At 43.3% G+C, this 18,467-nt stretch overlaps 1 protein-coding gene across 1 annotated transcript in view; it reads right to left on the minus strand.

Annotated features, from left to right (window-relative positions):
* IPO11 (importin 11) overlaps positions 1 to 18,467 on the minus strand; it is a 677,548-nt gene that overhangs the window by 224,944 nt on the left and 434,137 nt on the right. Inside the window, 1 exon segment of the mRNA XM_073623616.1 lies at positions 11,526 to 11,647. Within this exon segment, the coding sequence (XP_073479717.1) occupies positions 11,526 to 11,647 (122 nt within the window).

The raw sequence follows: 18,467 nt of genomic DNA on the forward strand, positions 1-18,467 counted from the left end.
CCAAAAAAATATTAAACTATTGCATATTTGAAAAAAAAAAAAACCTTATAAATGACCAGAACCATTCACCTCTTCTACACTTGGGATATCACAAGAGAATTTCCACCTCCAGGCAATTACATACATCAGGGATGTCAACCTCAATAGCATCTGGTTCCTGTACATCTCATAAGCTTAACTATGAAGAGAGAGCTAAAGTCCGATAACAATCCTTATTCACACAGGAATGGACAGCTGTCAGAGCACTCTACCCCCTCTCTGCTGTACAGAATGTTGAGATTCTGTACAGTGCACTACGATGAATTGCAGTGTGTCTACATTTTAGCGCAGCTCCAGGCTGTGTTGCTGTGTGCATGGGCCACACAAAAACAATTGTTTTCTGTGTGTCCTTGCTTTGGCAGGCATTTTACAATGCAATACAACGCATGTCACCACACTGTGTGTGAGCTCTCACAGTACTTTTTTTGTAAAAGATAAGCGATTTGGGACATCCAAACAAACCCAGCAGAACAGTAACATGTTTCACCCATAGTCTTAAAGGGGTTGTAAACCCTTGTGTTTTTTTACCTTAATGCATCCTATGCATTAAGGTGAAAAAACTTCTGGCAGTGACCGCTCCCCCGTTATACTTACCTGAGACCTTTAACTCCCTCGGCGCAGTCGCGCTCTCCCTATCTGCGCACGGTCCCATCTCTTGATTGGATAGATTTATAGCAGTGCAGCCATTGGCTCCCGCTGCTGTCAATCAAATACAATGACGCGGGCGCCGGGACCGAGTCCGGCGTTCGTGTCTGTGGACGCAAATGCTGGACTCGGGAGTGCGCCTGCATGGTAAACCCACGGGAGAGCGCTTCTCCTAAGGGGTTATCTGATGCGAGGAAGAACCTCCAGAGCCGCCGAGGAACACCAGAAGAGGATGAACGGGGCCACTCTGTGCAAAACGAGCTGCACAGTGGAGGCAAGTATGACATGTTTGTTATTTTAAAAAAAGGAAACAGGAAGGTTTACAATCACTTTAAGCCTGGTACACACTAATGCCGCGTACACACGGTCGGACTTTTCGTCTACAAAAGTCCAACGGACGCCGACGGACTAAAGCTGGCTGGTAATCCGATCGTGTGTGGGCTTCTCCGGACTTTCAGCAGACTTTTTCAGCCTCAAATCCGACGGACTTTAGATTTGAAACATGCTTCAAATCTTTACGTCGTAACTACGACGGACCCCGAAATCCGCTCGTCTGTGTGCTAGTCCGACGGACAAAAACCCATGCTAGGGCAGCTATTGGCTACTGGCTATGAACTTCCTTATTTTAGTCCGGTGTACGTCATCACGTACGAATCCGTCGGACTTTTGTGTGGTCGTGTGTAGGCAAGTCCGTTCGTTAGAAAGTCTGCTGCAAGTCCGCCGAAAGTCCGCCGGAAGTCTGTCGGACAGGCTGTCGGACTTTTGTAGACGAAAAGCCCGACCGTGTGTACGCGGCATAAGTTTTTTTTTTCGTTCAACCCAGCAGAATGAATGAAAAAAACAACAACTAAGGACCTTGCAGTACTAGATATGCGATGTTAGTACAGCGATGTCCCTGCTAAGCATTGTGTCCTTACAGGGGAACTGCCCCCCCACCAGAACACACCGTTCTGCGCTGGCAGCCATTGAGCCGTTGATGGATCAACTTGGCTACAATCAGCCTATCTCAGCCAGTCCCTGATGAACTTGCCAAGATTCCAACAACCTTTAGCTGGCTTTAGTCATAGCTATGACTAAGGCTGGGTACACACTAGTCGAAAACGGTCGGTTCTGCAGGACCCAACCAACTTTCACTCCGTGTGTACAGCTCCCTGTCTTACTACCACCTTCTGTCGAACAAGCTTGCTTGAAAACCTAGCATCCGAACAGCGTTCTAATCCAATGTGTTCTGGAGGGGGCGCAGTTCCCCTGACAGAACACAATAGCTCAGCGGGGGAGATTGCTGCACTAACATCGCCTGTGTTAGTACGGCGATCTGTAAGTAAAGAACTTATAGAGTGTACCCAGCTTAAGGATGTGTCTGAAATGCATTAGCATTTTGCTGGGTTTGTTTGGATGTCCCAGATTGCTTATCAACTCCCAAATAAAGTATTGCAAAGGATTTCTATCTAACCCCCTGCTCTCTCTTCAAACGTATTCTACACTTAAGGTTCCACCTGAGAGAGGGGATAGGGTTGCTAAGCCAGCATGTGCAGGAACATATAGCGAAAAGCCAATTCCCAGAACAGGTGTCCATCCATTAGGGAATGCAAACATGTTCCAGTGGAGCCATGTTTTGGAATATCCCTCCCATCTATACTGAGCAGTAAGTGCGGTTTAGGCAATATTTACCATGTTTCCATATACTTACTTTAGTTTTGGATAAAGTGATGAGAGGTAAGTACACCTGTCAGGTTTTTATTCCTGCCTGTGCTCCAGTTAGGGAGATTTACTCTGTATTTGTCTAGATTGTTGATGAGATTGAAAGTAAGATTGAAAGTAAGACAAAATTTTGTGTTGTCACCAAAACAAGAGGGGAAATCTTGCAATGGAGACACTTGCTTCAGTCACAACTAAGAGAGCACTTCCCTCGTTTCCTGATATGTGTGCAGTACAGAAGATAATAAAATGCGGTTTATGTACAGTTTAAAGAAAAGTTTTGGCTTTAAATATACTATTATCAATAAGTACATGTGCAGGAAGAAAAAGGGCTCCACATCTCACATAAGTGTCAGAAACCATGAATCAGACTGAGACAGAAGTACAGTTAAATCACACTTGTTTAATAATAAAAAAGGTAAACAGAGTAAACGTAGTCATAACATAGCCAGAGTTCAGGAACCGGAGTGAATAGTCAGACAAGCCAAAACGTCAGGGAGCCAGAGAGGAGCGTATTATAACAGCAATCAGGATCTGGAGCCAGAAGGAATGTCAGCCAAGCAAGACCCAAGAGCGTTCCTCCGGACCGTACCCCTTTCAATGCACCAGGTACTGTATGTGCCAACGGCACCTACGGGAGTCAACAATGGACTGTACTTCATACTCCTCATGGTTCTCAACCTATACAGGGTGAGGATGAGGCACCAAGGTGGTAAAGTGGTTGCAGACCAAAGGTTTTAATAAGGAGACATGAAATACATTTGAGATACACACATTAGAAGGAAGGTTAACCCAGTGGCGAAAGCCTGCGAAGAATACGGAAAGGCCCAATAACTGGAGGTGTGAACTTCAGAGAGGGAACACGACGTCAGAGGTTGCAAGATGGCAGCCAGACCCTGTCCCCAACCTGGTAGGAAGGCGCAGGCATTCGTCTGCAGTCAGCATGGAGTCTGTACCTATCATTAGCATGTCGCAAAGCCTCCTGGACTTGTGCCCAAGTGGAACTCTGCGGAACAAATGAGTCAGGCAACATGGACATGCTCCAAAGACTGATTGGCTCGTTCTATGGCCCCATTAGACTGCGGGTGATACGCAGAGGAGAAAGCAAGCTGAATTCCCAACTGTGCACAAAAGGCTCGCCCGAACTGGGACACAAACTGACTACCACTGTCTGAGACAATCACCTTGGGTAGCCCATGTAAGCGAAAGATCTCCAGAGCAAAAATGGAAGCCAGTTCCTTAGAAGTGGGCAACTTCTTAAGTGAAATACCATGGGACATTTTCGAGAACCGGTCAACCACCATAAGGATAACTGTGTTGCCCTGGGAGTTGGGTAACTCCACAATGAAATCCATAGACAGGTGGGTCCAGGGCCTCTCTCCATTGGGCATGGGTTGTAGGAGGCCCACTGGAAGGTGTCATGCTCTGAGCACACACAGAACAGGCAGCTATGAAGGCGGTTACATCAGCACGTAAACTAGGCCACCAGAATTGTTGGGAAATGGACCAAAAGAGTTGATTCTTCCAAGGGTGGCCAGCAGCCTTAGGAAAATGGTAAGTCTGGAGTACGGCAAACTTTGGGCTGAATTTGCATCTGAAATGGACCAAAAGACGCACAGCGTATTTCTGCAAAACGCACCAGACCTACTGCAGAGATATGTGAACCGGGTTCATAGTGAGCCAGTCAAAATCTCCTGCTATTGCGAATTGGATGCGGGGATGCCTTAGAGGCAGGAAAAAAAAACCTTCTGATTCGCCTTTCTAATGGGATCTCACTGGCAGAAAAAATGTAAAACTCTCCTAAACTCGTCTAAGCTTTGTACAAAAAATGCTCTATATGAGCGAATTTTACTCCCAAGAGAACAGACATTTTGTATTAAGCCCAGTTTGCATGGAGCCTAAAGCCTCATACACACGATCGGATTTTCATGCAGGGAATTGTGTGATGACAGACTGTTTGCCTAAAATCCGACCATTTGTACGCTCCTTCAGACAACTGTTGTCCAACTTTCCGCCAACAAATGTTGGATGGCAGGCTATTAAATATTCGGCGGTCAACGGTCTGTTGTCAGATTTTCATATTGTGTGTAAACAAGTCTGTCACACAAAAGTCCAAAGTATAAACACGCATCAATGCTCACCAAACATGACACTAGCATAAGGTGCCCAAAGGGTGGCACTCAAGAGATGAAATTCCACGTAGTACATCACTACATACGTGTTTGTTGGCCGACAATTGTGTGTGCTCTGTTGGCCAGCAATCCGATCATGTGTACGAGGCTTTAGAATTCAAGTAAATAAAGTAGGAATGGATTTTTGAGGTGCACAGACACAACAACAATGGATTAAAAAGATACAAGTCTATTTTTAAAAGTATTGCACTGATAAAAAACAGCTAAAACAATATGTTCCCTGCCTAAAGCAGGTATGATTAACTAATTCTTTCAAACAAATACCTCCCCAGGAGAAAGTCCAACATCAACTAGGTACAAACATGAGTTGTATACATATTCAATGGGATAACAATTATACTGGCTGAAATGGTACAGTGGGGAAATCCAGACTGAAAGGTTATTGACCTTGACGAGTTTTGCCGAAGCACCCCACTTCAGGAAGGATAATGGCGATCCTTGGGAAACCTGCACCAAATCAATCCATCCATCTTGACAGAAGGAGATAGCCCATTGACTTTTTTTTAAAGAATGCTTTTATTTTGGGGGAGGGGGGAGTGGACGGTGTCAGTGTTATTTTATTTTTTATTTTTTTTTACAATTTTAACGTTTAAATATTTATTAATTCTATTTTTTTTTTTTTATCAACCCTGTTCAGGGGGGAGCTTTGGTGAGATATCAGAGGCCCTGACATCTCCCCTGAGACAGGGAAAGAGACTGAGGACACAGATTCCCCAGTCCTATTCTCTGCAGCCTTAGCTGCACTGAAGATGAATGGACAGGAGACAGAGTCCTGTTCATTCATAAACTGAAGCATCATAAACACAGTTTACTCTGCTCAGTTATGAATGGAAAGAGTCAGTGATCGCTGTGCATTCAGGAAAGGAAGGAGCCGATAACTTACAGATTTATCGGCTCCTTTCTCTGCTCTTCATCCTGACAGATCCGGGACAGGGAGGTCAGGAGGAGCATGGAGGACTGGAAGACCACGGAGGGGGACTGGAGGAGCATGAAGAGGGACAGAGGGACAGAAGTAGCACAGAGGACACGGAGGGGAACCAGAGGAGCACGGAGGGGGACTGGAGGAGGACAGGAGAACACAGAGGGGGACTGGAGGACTGGAGGACACAGAGGGGGACTGGAGGAGCACGGAGGGGGACTGAAGGAGGAATGGAGGAGCACAGAGAGAGGGACTGGAGCAGCACAGAAAGGGGGACTGGAAGAGCACAGAGAGGGGGACCGAAGAAGAACAGAGAGGGGGACCGAAGGAGAACAGAGAGGGGGACCGAAGGAGAAAAGAGAGGGGGACCGAAGGAGAAGAGAGAGGGGGACCGAAGGAGAAAAGAGAGGGGGACCGAAGGAGAACGGAGAGGGGGACCAGAGGAGAACGGAGAGGGGGACCAGAGGAGAACGGAGAGGGGGACCGGAGGAGCACAGAGAAAGGGACAGGAGGAGCACAGAGAGGGGGACCGGAGGAGAATGGAGAGCGGGACCGGAGGAGCACAGAGAAAGGGACAGGAGGAGCACAGAGAAGGGGACCGGAGGAGCACAGAGAAGGGGACCGGAGGAGCACAGAGAAGGGGACCGGAGGAGCACAGAGAAGGGGACCGGAGGAGCACAGAGAGGGGGACCGGAGGAGCACAGAGAGGGGGACCGGAGGAGCACAGATAGGGGGACCAGAGAAGCAGAGAGAGGGGGACCAGGGGAGGACATGGACACAAGGGACAGCCTGGGGTGATCGGTGCGTCGGTGGGGTGAGTTACAAGCACCGATCTCCCTGTATAGATTTCAATAAAGCAGCTGGCAGCTACGTGGGGGGGAGGGAGGAGGAGAAGTAGTTGTCAGCTGCTTTATTGAAATCTATGCTAGTTGCGTGCAATATGGAAATGTCAGCTATAGAGCCCATTTACACTTAACCTATTTTTGTGGTGCAGATCACAATAACACACAAATATGAATGGGCTCTTAAAGTTTGAAACTTTACTCTGTTTGCAAATGCTTGCAAAAGCAAAAAAAGCAAAAAACAGGTATCTATATACATACTGACAGCCTGGGTGTAGAGTTGAAATATTACTGTCTCTTCTAAAAAAGAAAGTAAGAATTGGGTGTTCTGTTATTCTGCATATTTTCTACAAAACAGCCACAGGATATGCAAGTAGAAAGAATGTGGCTTTGGCTCTGGCTGAAAGTGAAATATCCATAAGCAATATTTTATATTCTCCTGATAAAAAAAAGAAATTATAACCAAAAATGTATTAAACTAATAAAGGATATTTTTTTTCCCCATTAAACTAATCTTATTACCTCTGCTGACACATCACACCTACTAGCCAGGGTGAAACCAACATAAAATTCGGTTTAATTTATTCTGAGAGAATGACTGACAACATTAGCAAATAAACATGATTGTAAATGGCTAAAAGGAAAATGAACTCTAGTTTGAAATAACGAGGGCAATCAGTGCTAGAATAAAGTGATCGACATTTTTCTTAACCATGCAACACAGCCTGCAAGTTCAAAGGCTTTTCAAAATCATACAGATTTCCACAAATGGAGGGATTACCTGCAAATGATTGGCCCTGGACGCAGACTGTGAACCCAGAAATGACAATAAGCTCTTTACTTTCATGCTCATTTATTGCAGAGGAGATCTGCCTGCATACTGTGCTACAGTGGTTTACTACCATCCCAGGCTTCCCAGAGGAATGGAAAGGCCTGGGAACCATGGGGACAACACCTTCTCGGTACTGTAAAAGTTATTGGGTGCCTGTATAGCGGCCTGTATCACTTATACATGACAGCCAATCGTTACATTGAAAAAAAACAATACCCAGGACATTAAGAAACATACCTTGGTAGACAAGGCGTAAAAGAGATAGGATAAATTCAATTGCCATTGTACCTAGCCTGTTTGAGCCATCTCAGTTGTTCTTGTAAATTAAGGCCCATTTGATAAAATATTCCTGATAGCAACCTAAAAAAGACTTAGCATCAGAAATATTTTCATGCATGCTAAAAAATGGTCCAGTGTAACATTTCCACTCCCCTCCCCTTCTTGATGACACAAAAGTGTTGTGTAAAACATCACTTCTGGGTCTCTCTCCCTTTCACTCTTCTCAGCCTGTGTCGCTGGGGAAGAAGCTGATGGAATTCTATCTGCGTTCCAGATTCCAGATAAGTAGCTAAGACATTAGGCATTTTTGTTGGATTGTTCTTCTGACCAGACTGTGTCCAAAGTGCACAAAACAAATTTGACAGTGTTTCAAAACGATAAATAGCAAAATCATTTAAATGTATTCTTTTGCTTATGTTATTACATTAGAATGCTTGTAATTTCAGCCCTTTTTTTAGTCACTCTTCTTCCCTTTAAGCCGTGAACAAGACCAGACTACAGAGCCAAATTATACCAGCTCTTGAGGTATGGCTAAGGCTGGGCAAAGATGGGTAGTTTTTCTTGATCAGGCAGTAGGACACTGTATCGCACACTTTAAGCCCAAAGAAAGAGCTAATTGGCTGTGTTTCATCACCAATGCCAAATGCTATTAATCTTCTGGATGGAGCCCAATTCTGAGAGTGTCCTTCATATTTAGAGATGATTGTTGACTCTAGAAAGGTTGTGTCTGTTGGAAAGATGGGAGCTACACCTGCTACCAGCAGTGACAGTGAAGAAAGGTGAAAAGACTTGAACTCCTACTGTCTCATTCACGACAAACCACATCCCCATGAGAAAGTATCAGGCATATGAGGGAAAGCCCTTTGAAGAACGCAAGGAGTTTCTAAAGAACCATGACATTTGTTCTGGATGTTTCACATCCACAGAACACTTTGCCAGAAATTGAAAGGCTACAGTTAAGTGCACAAATATAGCAAGCTACGTCATAAAGGACTTTTAGAGAAAATCAATATGTCTGGTGAAATTGTTTCCTCGGAGACAACCAAGGAAAGCTGTCAGTATGTATGTTGTTTTAGACAACCAAACAATCATTTGTTTGCTACTTCATTTCTTTGACATGTATATCTAAAGTAATGTCCTACACCCTTGCACACATGTGCTGGTACAGTAGAAAGCACAGGGAAAATTGCCCCTGCTGAAGAATTAGGCCTCATGCACACTGGACGTTAAAATAAGGTTATAAAAACGCCAGTAGCTTTGAGTTTTTCAACGTTTTTGCAATATCGTTTTTTAGCATTTATTAACATTTTTCTGCGTTAGCATTTATTAGAGATTTTTTTTTTCAATAGATCAAAGACGTAAAAAAAACGATGGTGAGCTGCGTTTTTGAGCGTTTATCAGCGTTTTTTGACGTTCAAGCGTTTTTTTACAGCTGAAAGACTCATCTCAGAACTCACTAGTTTTGGGGGGGGGGTTTAAAGCCAAAAAACACCCCAGCCAAAAACTGCTGATAACAGCTTATGTGTGCATGGACACATAGAATAATATGATGGAGAGTTTATTGACTGTAGAAAAAAAATGTCTGAAGCCAAAAACAGCTGCTGTAAAAACATCCAAAAATGTCCAGTGTGCACAAGGCCTTAAATTTATCAAACATAAAAGAGATTGAAGGATTTAATCTTCTTACACTTATTAAGTACAATTAAATAGGTATAAGAAGGTATAGGAAGAGTGCACAACTGATCTTTGTAACGATCCTTATGCCCAAAAGACCAAACTAGGCTGCATAATACTTTTGCTCTTCGCTCCAGAAAGAATCCGAGATCATCTTAAAACTGCGTCAGTAAAACAATATTTCAAATTACTACTGATGGCAACAAGACTGAACTTTAAATAGGTGTCCAGGAATCTACTAATGAGGAGATCCTGTATGACAATACAGATATCTATCAGTTCATGGATGGTGTAACTACCAACTCTAATGCCCCGTACAAACGGTCGGATTTTCCGATGGAAAATGTCCGATCGGAGCGTGTTGTCGGAAATTCCGACTGTGTGTGGGCTCCATCGGACATTTTCCATCGGATTTTCCGACACACAAAGTTGGAGAGCAGGAGATAAAATTTTCCGACAACAAAATCCGTTGTTGGAAATTCCGATCATGTGTACACAAATCCGACGGACAAAGTGCCACGCATGCTCAGAATAAATAAAGAGATGAAAGCTATTGGCCACTGCCCCGTTTATAGTCCCGACGTACGTGTTTTACGTCACCGCGTTCAGAACGATCGGATTTTCCGACAACTTTATGTGACCGTGTGTATGCAAGACCAGTTTGAGCCAACATCCGTCGGAAAAAATCCTAGGATTTTGTTGTCGGAATGTCCGAACAAAGTCCGACCGTGTGTACGGGGCATAAGTGCCGGTTCACACAGGGGCGACTTGTCAGGTGACCTAGCCGCCTGACAAGTCGCCTTCCGTTCTGTACAATGGAACCGTTCTAATAGGAGCAACGCAAGTCGCTCCGACTTAGAAAAAGGTTCCTGTACTACTTTGGGGGCGACTTGGGGCGACTTGCATAGACTTCTATACAGAAGTCGTTATGCAAGTCGCCGTGGAAGTCGTGTGCAGGTCGCCTCGGTAAGGCGACCTGCAAGTCGTGCCGCCCCTGTGTGAACCGGGGCTTAATCACCATCTATCTTTGGTAGATACTACAGAGTAGTATCAATCATCATCAATGGATGTACACCTGGCAAATGCAAAACAAATGTTTCTTCTCATAGAAAGTCTTAGTGAGAGCCCCAAAGACTGATTCCTCCATTACTACAAAGGAGACTTCGCCTTAGGCTGCAATTCAGTTGCATATCTATCTACTAAGACCAAAGTTGACACTCAACTCAAGCAACACACCAGGAATCCAGTCTACCCAATCTCGATTCTCCACTTCACAGGTTAAACGCAGAGCCTCCTAAGGACAGAACCATCCAGAATTATTTCAGATTAACAAGAGGGAATTTTCAACTTCTATATTAAAGTGGTTACACATGGTTTGCCACCTATGGAGAAGTGATTTGATGCCTTCAAGGACTGTTTCAGTAATCACGTCTTCAATGCCAAGGCCATCCTAGATGATTTTTGGACTTGAATATTTGTTTTGCGTGTTCTCCCTCTCTTGTTTCCTTTTAGTCCCATCCTTTATTGCCTGATAGTAGATTAAAGTGAAATCTAAACATTTCAGATGGCAAGTGTTCCGTCCCACATATTCATATATTTTCTGTTGTTGTATCGAACTTTATCAGTTTATCAGGCTATTGTTGATGTGTGCTGACATCTAGTGGTTGTTTTGGGTGACTGCAACTTGTTTACTGATGTCATTTGGTATCTGCCTCACTCCTCCCCTCATGTTTAGTGCTACTTAGTTCAGTTTCTTCTGTTTTCCCTCAGTCAGTGTTAGTACATCGCAAAGACAAGGCATAAGTCACTGTCTTCTTACACTTCAAAGCACTGGGAAAACATCCTCTATACTGCAATTATCTGAAGTAAAATTGCATTTGATGTAACTTCTGTGTCTCACTGAGGAGTTAAGCTGCCTGTGGATGGTATCAAGTCAGCAGATGACCATACTGTCTGGAAAGACTGGTTGTAAGGAGGTATGTCAATGCATAGAAAATTTGAAATTTTTATTTTTATTTATGGTACTTATATAGCGCCGTCAATTTACGCAGCGCTTTACATATACATTGTACATTCACATCAGTCCCTACCCTCAAGGAGCTTACAATCTAAGGTCCCTAACTCACATTCATACATACTAGGGACAATTTAGACAGGATCCAATTAACCTACCAGCATGTCTTTGTAGTGTGGGAGGAAACCGGAGTACCCGGAGGAAACCCACGCAGACACAGGGAGAACATGCAAACTCCAGGCAGGTAGTGTCGTGGTTGGGATTCGAACCAGCGACCTTTCTTTTGCTAGGCGAAAGTGCTATCCACTACACCACTGTGCTAATAGAACAATCATCATTCCCACTTAATATGCAATCAGTGTTTAAAAAAAGAATATATATTTCTTCTTACCTGTCAACTGAAGGCAGCAAAGAAATAACAGCAAGGGCAGAAAGTTTTCTTCTTTCAGGCTGTGTAATGTTATCCATTCGATCCACCCACATTTCAATTACATTCCCAAGTACTAAGTTAGCCTACAGATTAGAGAAAAAAAAAACACTGAGTGTTCTACAGAACTCACTCTGGATTGCAGCAATAATCTGTCCTGTCTCCTGGGTCATTTGTACAATAAACAGGTTTAACAAACAGTTTTAACTGATTAGCCCAGGATGCGATGAAAGTCATGACTGTATAATTATTCTAGCTGTAATTCCTAACAAAATAGGAAGAAGTGTGTTCTAACGCAGCCCAGAGGCCCTTTTGTTTTGTAATTAGTGGATGAGAATTCATTTTGCTGAATGCTACACTGCATTTATAGAGCTTCTCCTACAGAACAAATGAAAAACTTAGACCTTATCATTCGTCATGTAAACCAGAAACTCTAACCTCATTACTTGAATGTTTCTGGAGAATTGTGCTGCAAATATATGTTCTGTTCTTTTCTAATGATAGCATAGCTGTAAGGTATATACAAGCTGTGAAAGAAGATGTGATCGAGATATTTAAATGAACATAAAGGCAATTTCAAAATAGGTAGCATGTAACTTTCATGTAACTGCTAGTTCTATCTGTGCTTCTACATGAATGTAGAGAATATTTAAAGGGTAATCAAGTTCATCAATGGGTTCATCCAGTCCATTTGTGTACCTCTTGACAATTAAAATATGTAAGTTTTATGCTGTGTATGGTACAGGCTTTATTTTTTTACTGTTTGCAAATTAGTCTTCCTCCAGTGTATTCATTTTTCAGCATGTTCGTAGAGAGCATTTCAAGCACAACATTATACAAATTATAGTGAACTAGTGCAAGTGGTTGCAGGTAAAACACACTACTTTTACAGTGCTTGCTGCTCCCTCTCTCAATATAGTGCCCCACATTTTCTTTATTAAGAAGATCCATCTGAAATTCTCTATTTTCACAAAGCTAGGTTTGCCACCCTGCCCTTCTTGTGGCAATGCTTGAGACACTGACCAGTGGGATTGGATACACTTGATAACAGCAAACAAACACTCTTGCACATTAGTGTGATGTCCGGGTGGTCTACTACTCAAGGGATAATTTCTCTGGCCTTGCTGCCCTCCAGGATAGGGGATATCCTAGTAGTCATGAAAAAAGTGAGGGCACACCATCCTAGTGCATTATCCCAGTTACATATATTTATTTGCTTAAAACAAGGTAAAAACTACTCACACACATGTGGATAAATATTGCTTGTGAAAGCCACCTAGTTGTGGCAATCAGTACTGAAACCAACAGTCTCCAGATGACAGAGGGGAGGACATCAGGACCACTACTTACTGACACATTTCAAAGGAGTACCTTCTTCCTCAGAGCCTAGCAGTAATGAGGGGATGTGTCCTATGAATATACATGTGCATATAACAAGCTAAAGGAGTCATTACTGCAAGGATCTGAGGAGGACGGTACTCTTTCGAAACGCGTCAGTCAGTAGTGGTCCTGATGTCCTCCCCTCTGTCATCTGGAGACTTTTTTGGGATGAGATGCAGCCTGCCTGTTTGCCCTATACCAAGGTTTCAGGTTTTTAGGGGTTTCAATCAAGGCAAGATAGGGCAGTAACATTTCCTTCTAAAGATATGACAGAACATCAGAGGATACAGACCAAAATTGGATAAGAGTCCAAGATAATATTGTGCTACTAGCAGTGAGAGTAGGCAAACTATACTCTCTCCCTGTTTCTAGAATGTTGGAGAACATTCTAAAAGATAGTGGACGGAAGCTAGGAGGGGTTGCCTCAAATATTTAGGGGCCCTTAGCCAATCCCTAGGAGTGGGCCTGGTAGGGGACTAGGAAGCCCTTAAATAGCAATGAGCCATGCCAGTCGGGAGTCAGGTGGAAGATGGAGAAGCAGTGCTGAGGAGAGGTTGTCGGTGGTCCTTCAGGGACACCTGCTGGGGAGGGGTTTTACCTGGGGCTGGAGCTCAGGAGGCTGGTCTGGAAGGATCCCACCTCAGGAGGCAGTTGGAGAGATCCTAACAGGAGAGGTAGCAGGAGCAAGGAGAGACAGTGAGTAGATCAGCACGGTGCAGGGACAGACAAGGGGAGAGATTGTCAGCTGTCGCAGTGCTCTCTTAAAGACAGTGGTGTGCCAAATCTAAATCCAAGCTTGCCCTGGGGAATCACCATTTGTGTCAGTCGGGATGACTGGGAAAAGAAAGCAGCCAGGTGGGCTTGTGGCAGCCAAGTGAACAAGCAGTAGAGCTGGGATCAGTGTCTACAGTGAAGCAGAAGGTGGTGAGAGATGCTGTTCACTTCACATACTTTTTCAAGGGGCGGCAAGTTCCTAGCCTGTAATGGGCTGTTGCTGAGCTAACAAGTGACTGTTAGTTACTTCAGGAGTGATCCAGCAGAAGCTGTACATAGGGAAACAAGTTTGTGCAGTAAGAAGGAAGAAGAGGAATCTATAAATAGGGAGGAAGGTGTCCCTGATTGTGTGTTGAACTTTTGTAATTAGGAAATGCTGTGTGACTGGCTGTGCAGCAGTGGGGAACCCTGACATCAGCGACTCCTATGGGGGTAGTGCTACATGTGTGTTTCAGGAGCAATGTCACTCCCCTTTCATCAGGGTTAAAGAACAAGCATAAAAGATAGTCATGATGATAAAAATTGATGAAAAAATGTCCTTATAATAAATGATTATTTATTATCCTAGTCGGTATTTATTCATCTGCCACATACATCTTTTTAATTAACCGTTGATTATACATTTTTTTTCTAAATGAATTTGATTTTGTTTATTTGATTTTTTTATATTATTAGTAATAGTAACACTTTTCACTTTAGCATTCTATTACACAATTTTCTTGTGTCACACACTTTTCCTGGATTCTACCTCCTATTCACGCTGACTTTGCCTACCTGTCACTCAACTTCTGCAAGACTCCTAACTCCTTGTCAGTTCTGTCAGACTCCTCCTCCAATCCCCAGGACTTTCTAATTCCTTTCCCACCTCCCCTGTCACTTAATCTGATCAGCCACGCCAGACTCCTCCTCCTCAGATCCCCAGGGATTGTCCCCCTCCTATCCTCCCCTGCACATACTTTTCATCTTAAACCCTAATAAGCAGCACTGCCATCCTCCATTGCTGCTCATCAACAGCTGTCAGGTTGTTCCTCCATGAGGAACACACTGTTTCTAATATGGGTAATCCTCTTAATTTGGTTACTTTCTACTTGTTCACTTTATGGCTGTCTTTTTTCATAATAATCATGGCACAAACTTTGGTTGATACAGATCTATGAAGTCACTGGTTTCTCTGAGTACATCCAAGTTTGTTGAGGTATGTTTCTGTGTGCACCATTCTGAGTATGGTGTCCAATATTTAGATATCAATATAGCTGCTCCTGCAGCTCTGATACAAATATGAACTCTATAGGAATTCATGAGTTTTACTGTTGTAACAACTTTTGTCATGAATAAAGTATTGGCAGCTCCTGCTTTCCTCTAAATGCAAACATGATCTAAGCTACTCAGCCTCAGGTAACCACTGACCTACATGTTCAACTACTGGGACCTCTTTTGTTAGGTATAGTGTCTGCAGCTGCTGCTCTATATGCACACAGGCTAAATTAAAAAGAGCTGCCAAATAGTTTTATTTCAGCTGCTTGGTTTAACTGTATGTTAAGCACTTATATGTTAGCACTTATCTGAATAACTTTTTTTTTCTCAGTAGCCAATTTGTTTTATTTCAGCAGCTTTGTTTCTTAGTCTTTTTCCCTGTAGTCAAGTTTCATTTCAACAGCTGTATTTCTCAAGCTGGGTACACACTAAGTTTTATTTCGTTCAACCAAGCAGCCTGAAGGAAAAAAAAACAAAAAAAAAAACAGAGATTGCCTTACTTACACAAGTTGTTTTGGGCCCGTGTGTACTCAGCTTCATTGCTTTGTAATTATGTATTCAAGTAGCCAGTTAGTCTTTTTAAAGCAATCTGGTTTCTTAGTTTTCTTTAGAAACATTTCCAGTATTTTATCAGTCTTCTTACAGGAGTTTGGTTCTTAGGGGCTGATTTACTAACGGCAAATAGACCACACTGCCTCCCCTTTGTACTAAGGAACCAGGGGGCTAGATCCAGGGACAACCCGCAGGAAAGGTTGTTGGGGGTCCCACAAGAATAGCATAAGGAGCAAAGACCCAGACTTACCATTTCAAGGTTCCAGGCACCTTCTCAAGGAAGTACCACCAGGTGGAAGCTCTCCTCTTTGCCCACTTTTGGGAGGATATAACATGTAGGGGGTCTTCAGGGACTAGGTCACGCCTAGTGAGTACACCCCTCACATTTTTGTAAATATTTTATTATATCTTTTCATGTGACAACACTAAAGAAATTATACTTTGCTACAGTATAAAGTAGTGAGTGTATAACAGTGTAAATTTGCTGTCCCCTCAAAATAACTCAACACACAGCCATTAATGTCTAAACTGCTGGCACCAAAATTGACAAAACCCGTAAGTGAAAATGTCCAAATTGGGCCCAAAGTGTCAATATTTTGTGTTGCCACCATTATTTTCCAGCACTGCCTTAACCCTCTGTGGGCATGGAGTTCACCAGAGCTTTACAGGTTGCCACTGGAGTCCTCTTCCACTCCTCCATGACGACATCATGGAGCTGGTGGATGTTAGAGACCTAGCGCTCATCCACCTTCCGTTTGAGGATGTCTTACAGATGCTCAATAGGGTTTAGATCTGGAGACATGCCTGGCCAGTTCATCACCTTTACCATCTGCTTCTTTAGCAAGGCAGTGGTCGTCTTGGAGGTGTGTTTGGGGTCGTCATGTTGGAATACTGCCTTGCGGCCCAGTCCCCGCAGGGAGGGGATCATGCTCTGCTTCTGTATGTCACAGTACATGTTGGCATTCTTGATTCCCTCAATGAGCTGTAGCTCCCCAATGCCGGCAACTCTCATGCAGCCCCAGACCATGACACTCCCACCACCATGCTTGACTGTAGGCAAGACAAAATATAATATGTGCATAAAAGCAGCCAGCACAGTTAGTTGATAACCAAACAAAGATAAATATAGTCCAAAATGAAGCGCTAATTCAAATCAGAAAGTTCATTCAGTGAAGATGAAGAAACAAATGAATGAAGAACCTTTTGCCAATTCCAGTGCGCTAGGAAAGTAAAAGCACTCAACACCCAAGTGTGTCTCATTCTGCTTACCAGATATCGATTGATAATGAGCCTCAAATCAATCACGGGTAGTGTAGGCGTCACTCTCCACAGGGCCACAGATGGTCTCAAAAGTATCAAGTATATATCCTCTTCGGGTGTTGGGTGTTGAGTGCTTTTACTTTCCTAGCACACTGGAATTGGCGGAAGGTTCTTCATTCATTTGTCTCTTCATCTTTACTGAATGAACTTTCTGATTTGAATTAGCACTGCATATTGGACTACATTAATCCATGCCCTTAGTCTGCTTGTCTTCAGCAAACTGTTTGTGGGCTTTCTTGTATATCATCTTTAGAAGAGGCTTCCTTCTGGGACAACAGCCATGCAGACCAATTTGATGCAGTGTGTGGCGTATGGTCTGAGCACTAACAGGCTGACCCCGCACCCCTTCAGCCTCTGCAGCATTGCTGGCAGCACTCATACGTCTATTTCCCAAAGACAACCTCTGGATATGACGCTGAGCATGAACCTCTGGATATGACACTGAGCATGTGCACTCAACTTCCTTGGTCAACCATGGCGAGGCCTGTTCTGAGTGGAACCTGTCCTGTTAAACTGCTGTATGGTCTTGGCCACCGTGCTGCAGCTCAGTTTCAGGGTCTTGCCAATTTTCTTATAGCCTAGGCCATCTTTATGTACAGCAACAATTCTTTTTTTCAGATCCTCAGAGCTCTTTGCCATGAGGTGCCATGCTGAACTTCCAGTGACCAGTATGAGAGAGTGGGAGCGATAACACCCAATTTAACACACCTGCTCCCCATGTACACCTGAGACCTTGTAACACTAACAAGTCACATGACACTGGGGAGGGAAAATGGCTAATTGGGCCCAATTTGGACATTTTCACTTTTGTTGCCAGCAGTTTAGACACTAATAGCTGTGTGTTGAGTTAGTTTGAGGGGACAGCAAATTTACACTGTTATACAAGCTGTACACTCATTACTTTACATAGTAGCATAGTGTAATTTCTACAGTGTTGTCACATGAAAAGATATAATAAAACATTTACAAAAATGTGAGGGGTGTACTCACTTTTGTTAGATACTATATATATATATATATATATATATATATATATACACACACACATATATATATATATATATATATATATATATATATATTATATGTATGCATTCATATATATCTCATATAAAAGAGAATAGGACCACTTGCAACATACGCATATTTTGGGGTAACAGAGAATGCACTTATCTACAACCCCAATTCTTTGGACGAATTAAACTAAGATTAATCTGTACCAGAATGACGGGAAGAAAAAAGTGTGGAAAAGGCTTGGAACAGCTCATGATCCAAAGCACACAACGTCATCTGTAAAACATGGTGGAGGCAGTGTGATGGCATGGGCATGCATGGCTTTCAGTGGCACTGGATCCTTGGTATTGATTGATGATGTGACAGAAGACAGAAGCAGCCGGATTAATTCTGCAGTGTTTAGAGATATACTGTCAGCCCACATTCAGCCAGTACAGATGTACAATGATCCAAAAGTCACTGCAAAAGCAACCCAGGAGCTCTTGAAGGAAAAGAAGTGGAATGTTCTGCAATTGATCTCAACCCAATTGAGCATGCATTTCACTTACTGAAGGCAAAACTAAAGGCAGAAAGACCCACAAAGAACAACTGAAGACAGCTGCAGTTAGAGCA

This window comes from Aquarana catesbeiana, linkage group LG01 (assembly GCF_042186555.1).
Source record: "Aquarana catesbeiana isolate 2022-GZ linkage group LG01, ASM4218655v1, whole genome shotgun sequence".
Taxonomy (NCBI): Eukaryota; Metazoa; Chordata; class Amphibia; order Anura; family Ranidae; genus Aquarana; species Aquarana catesbeiana.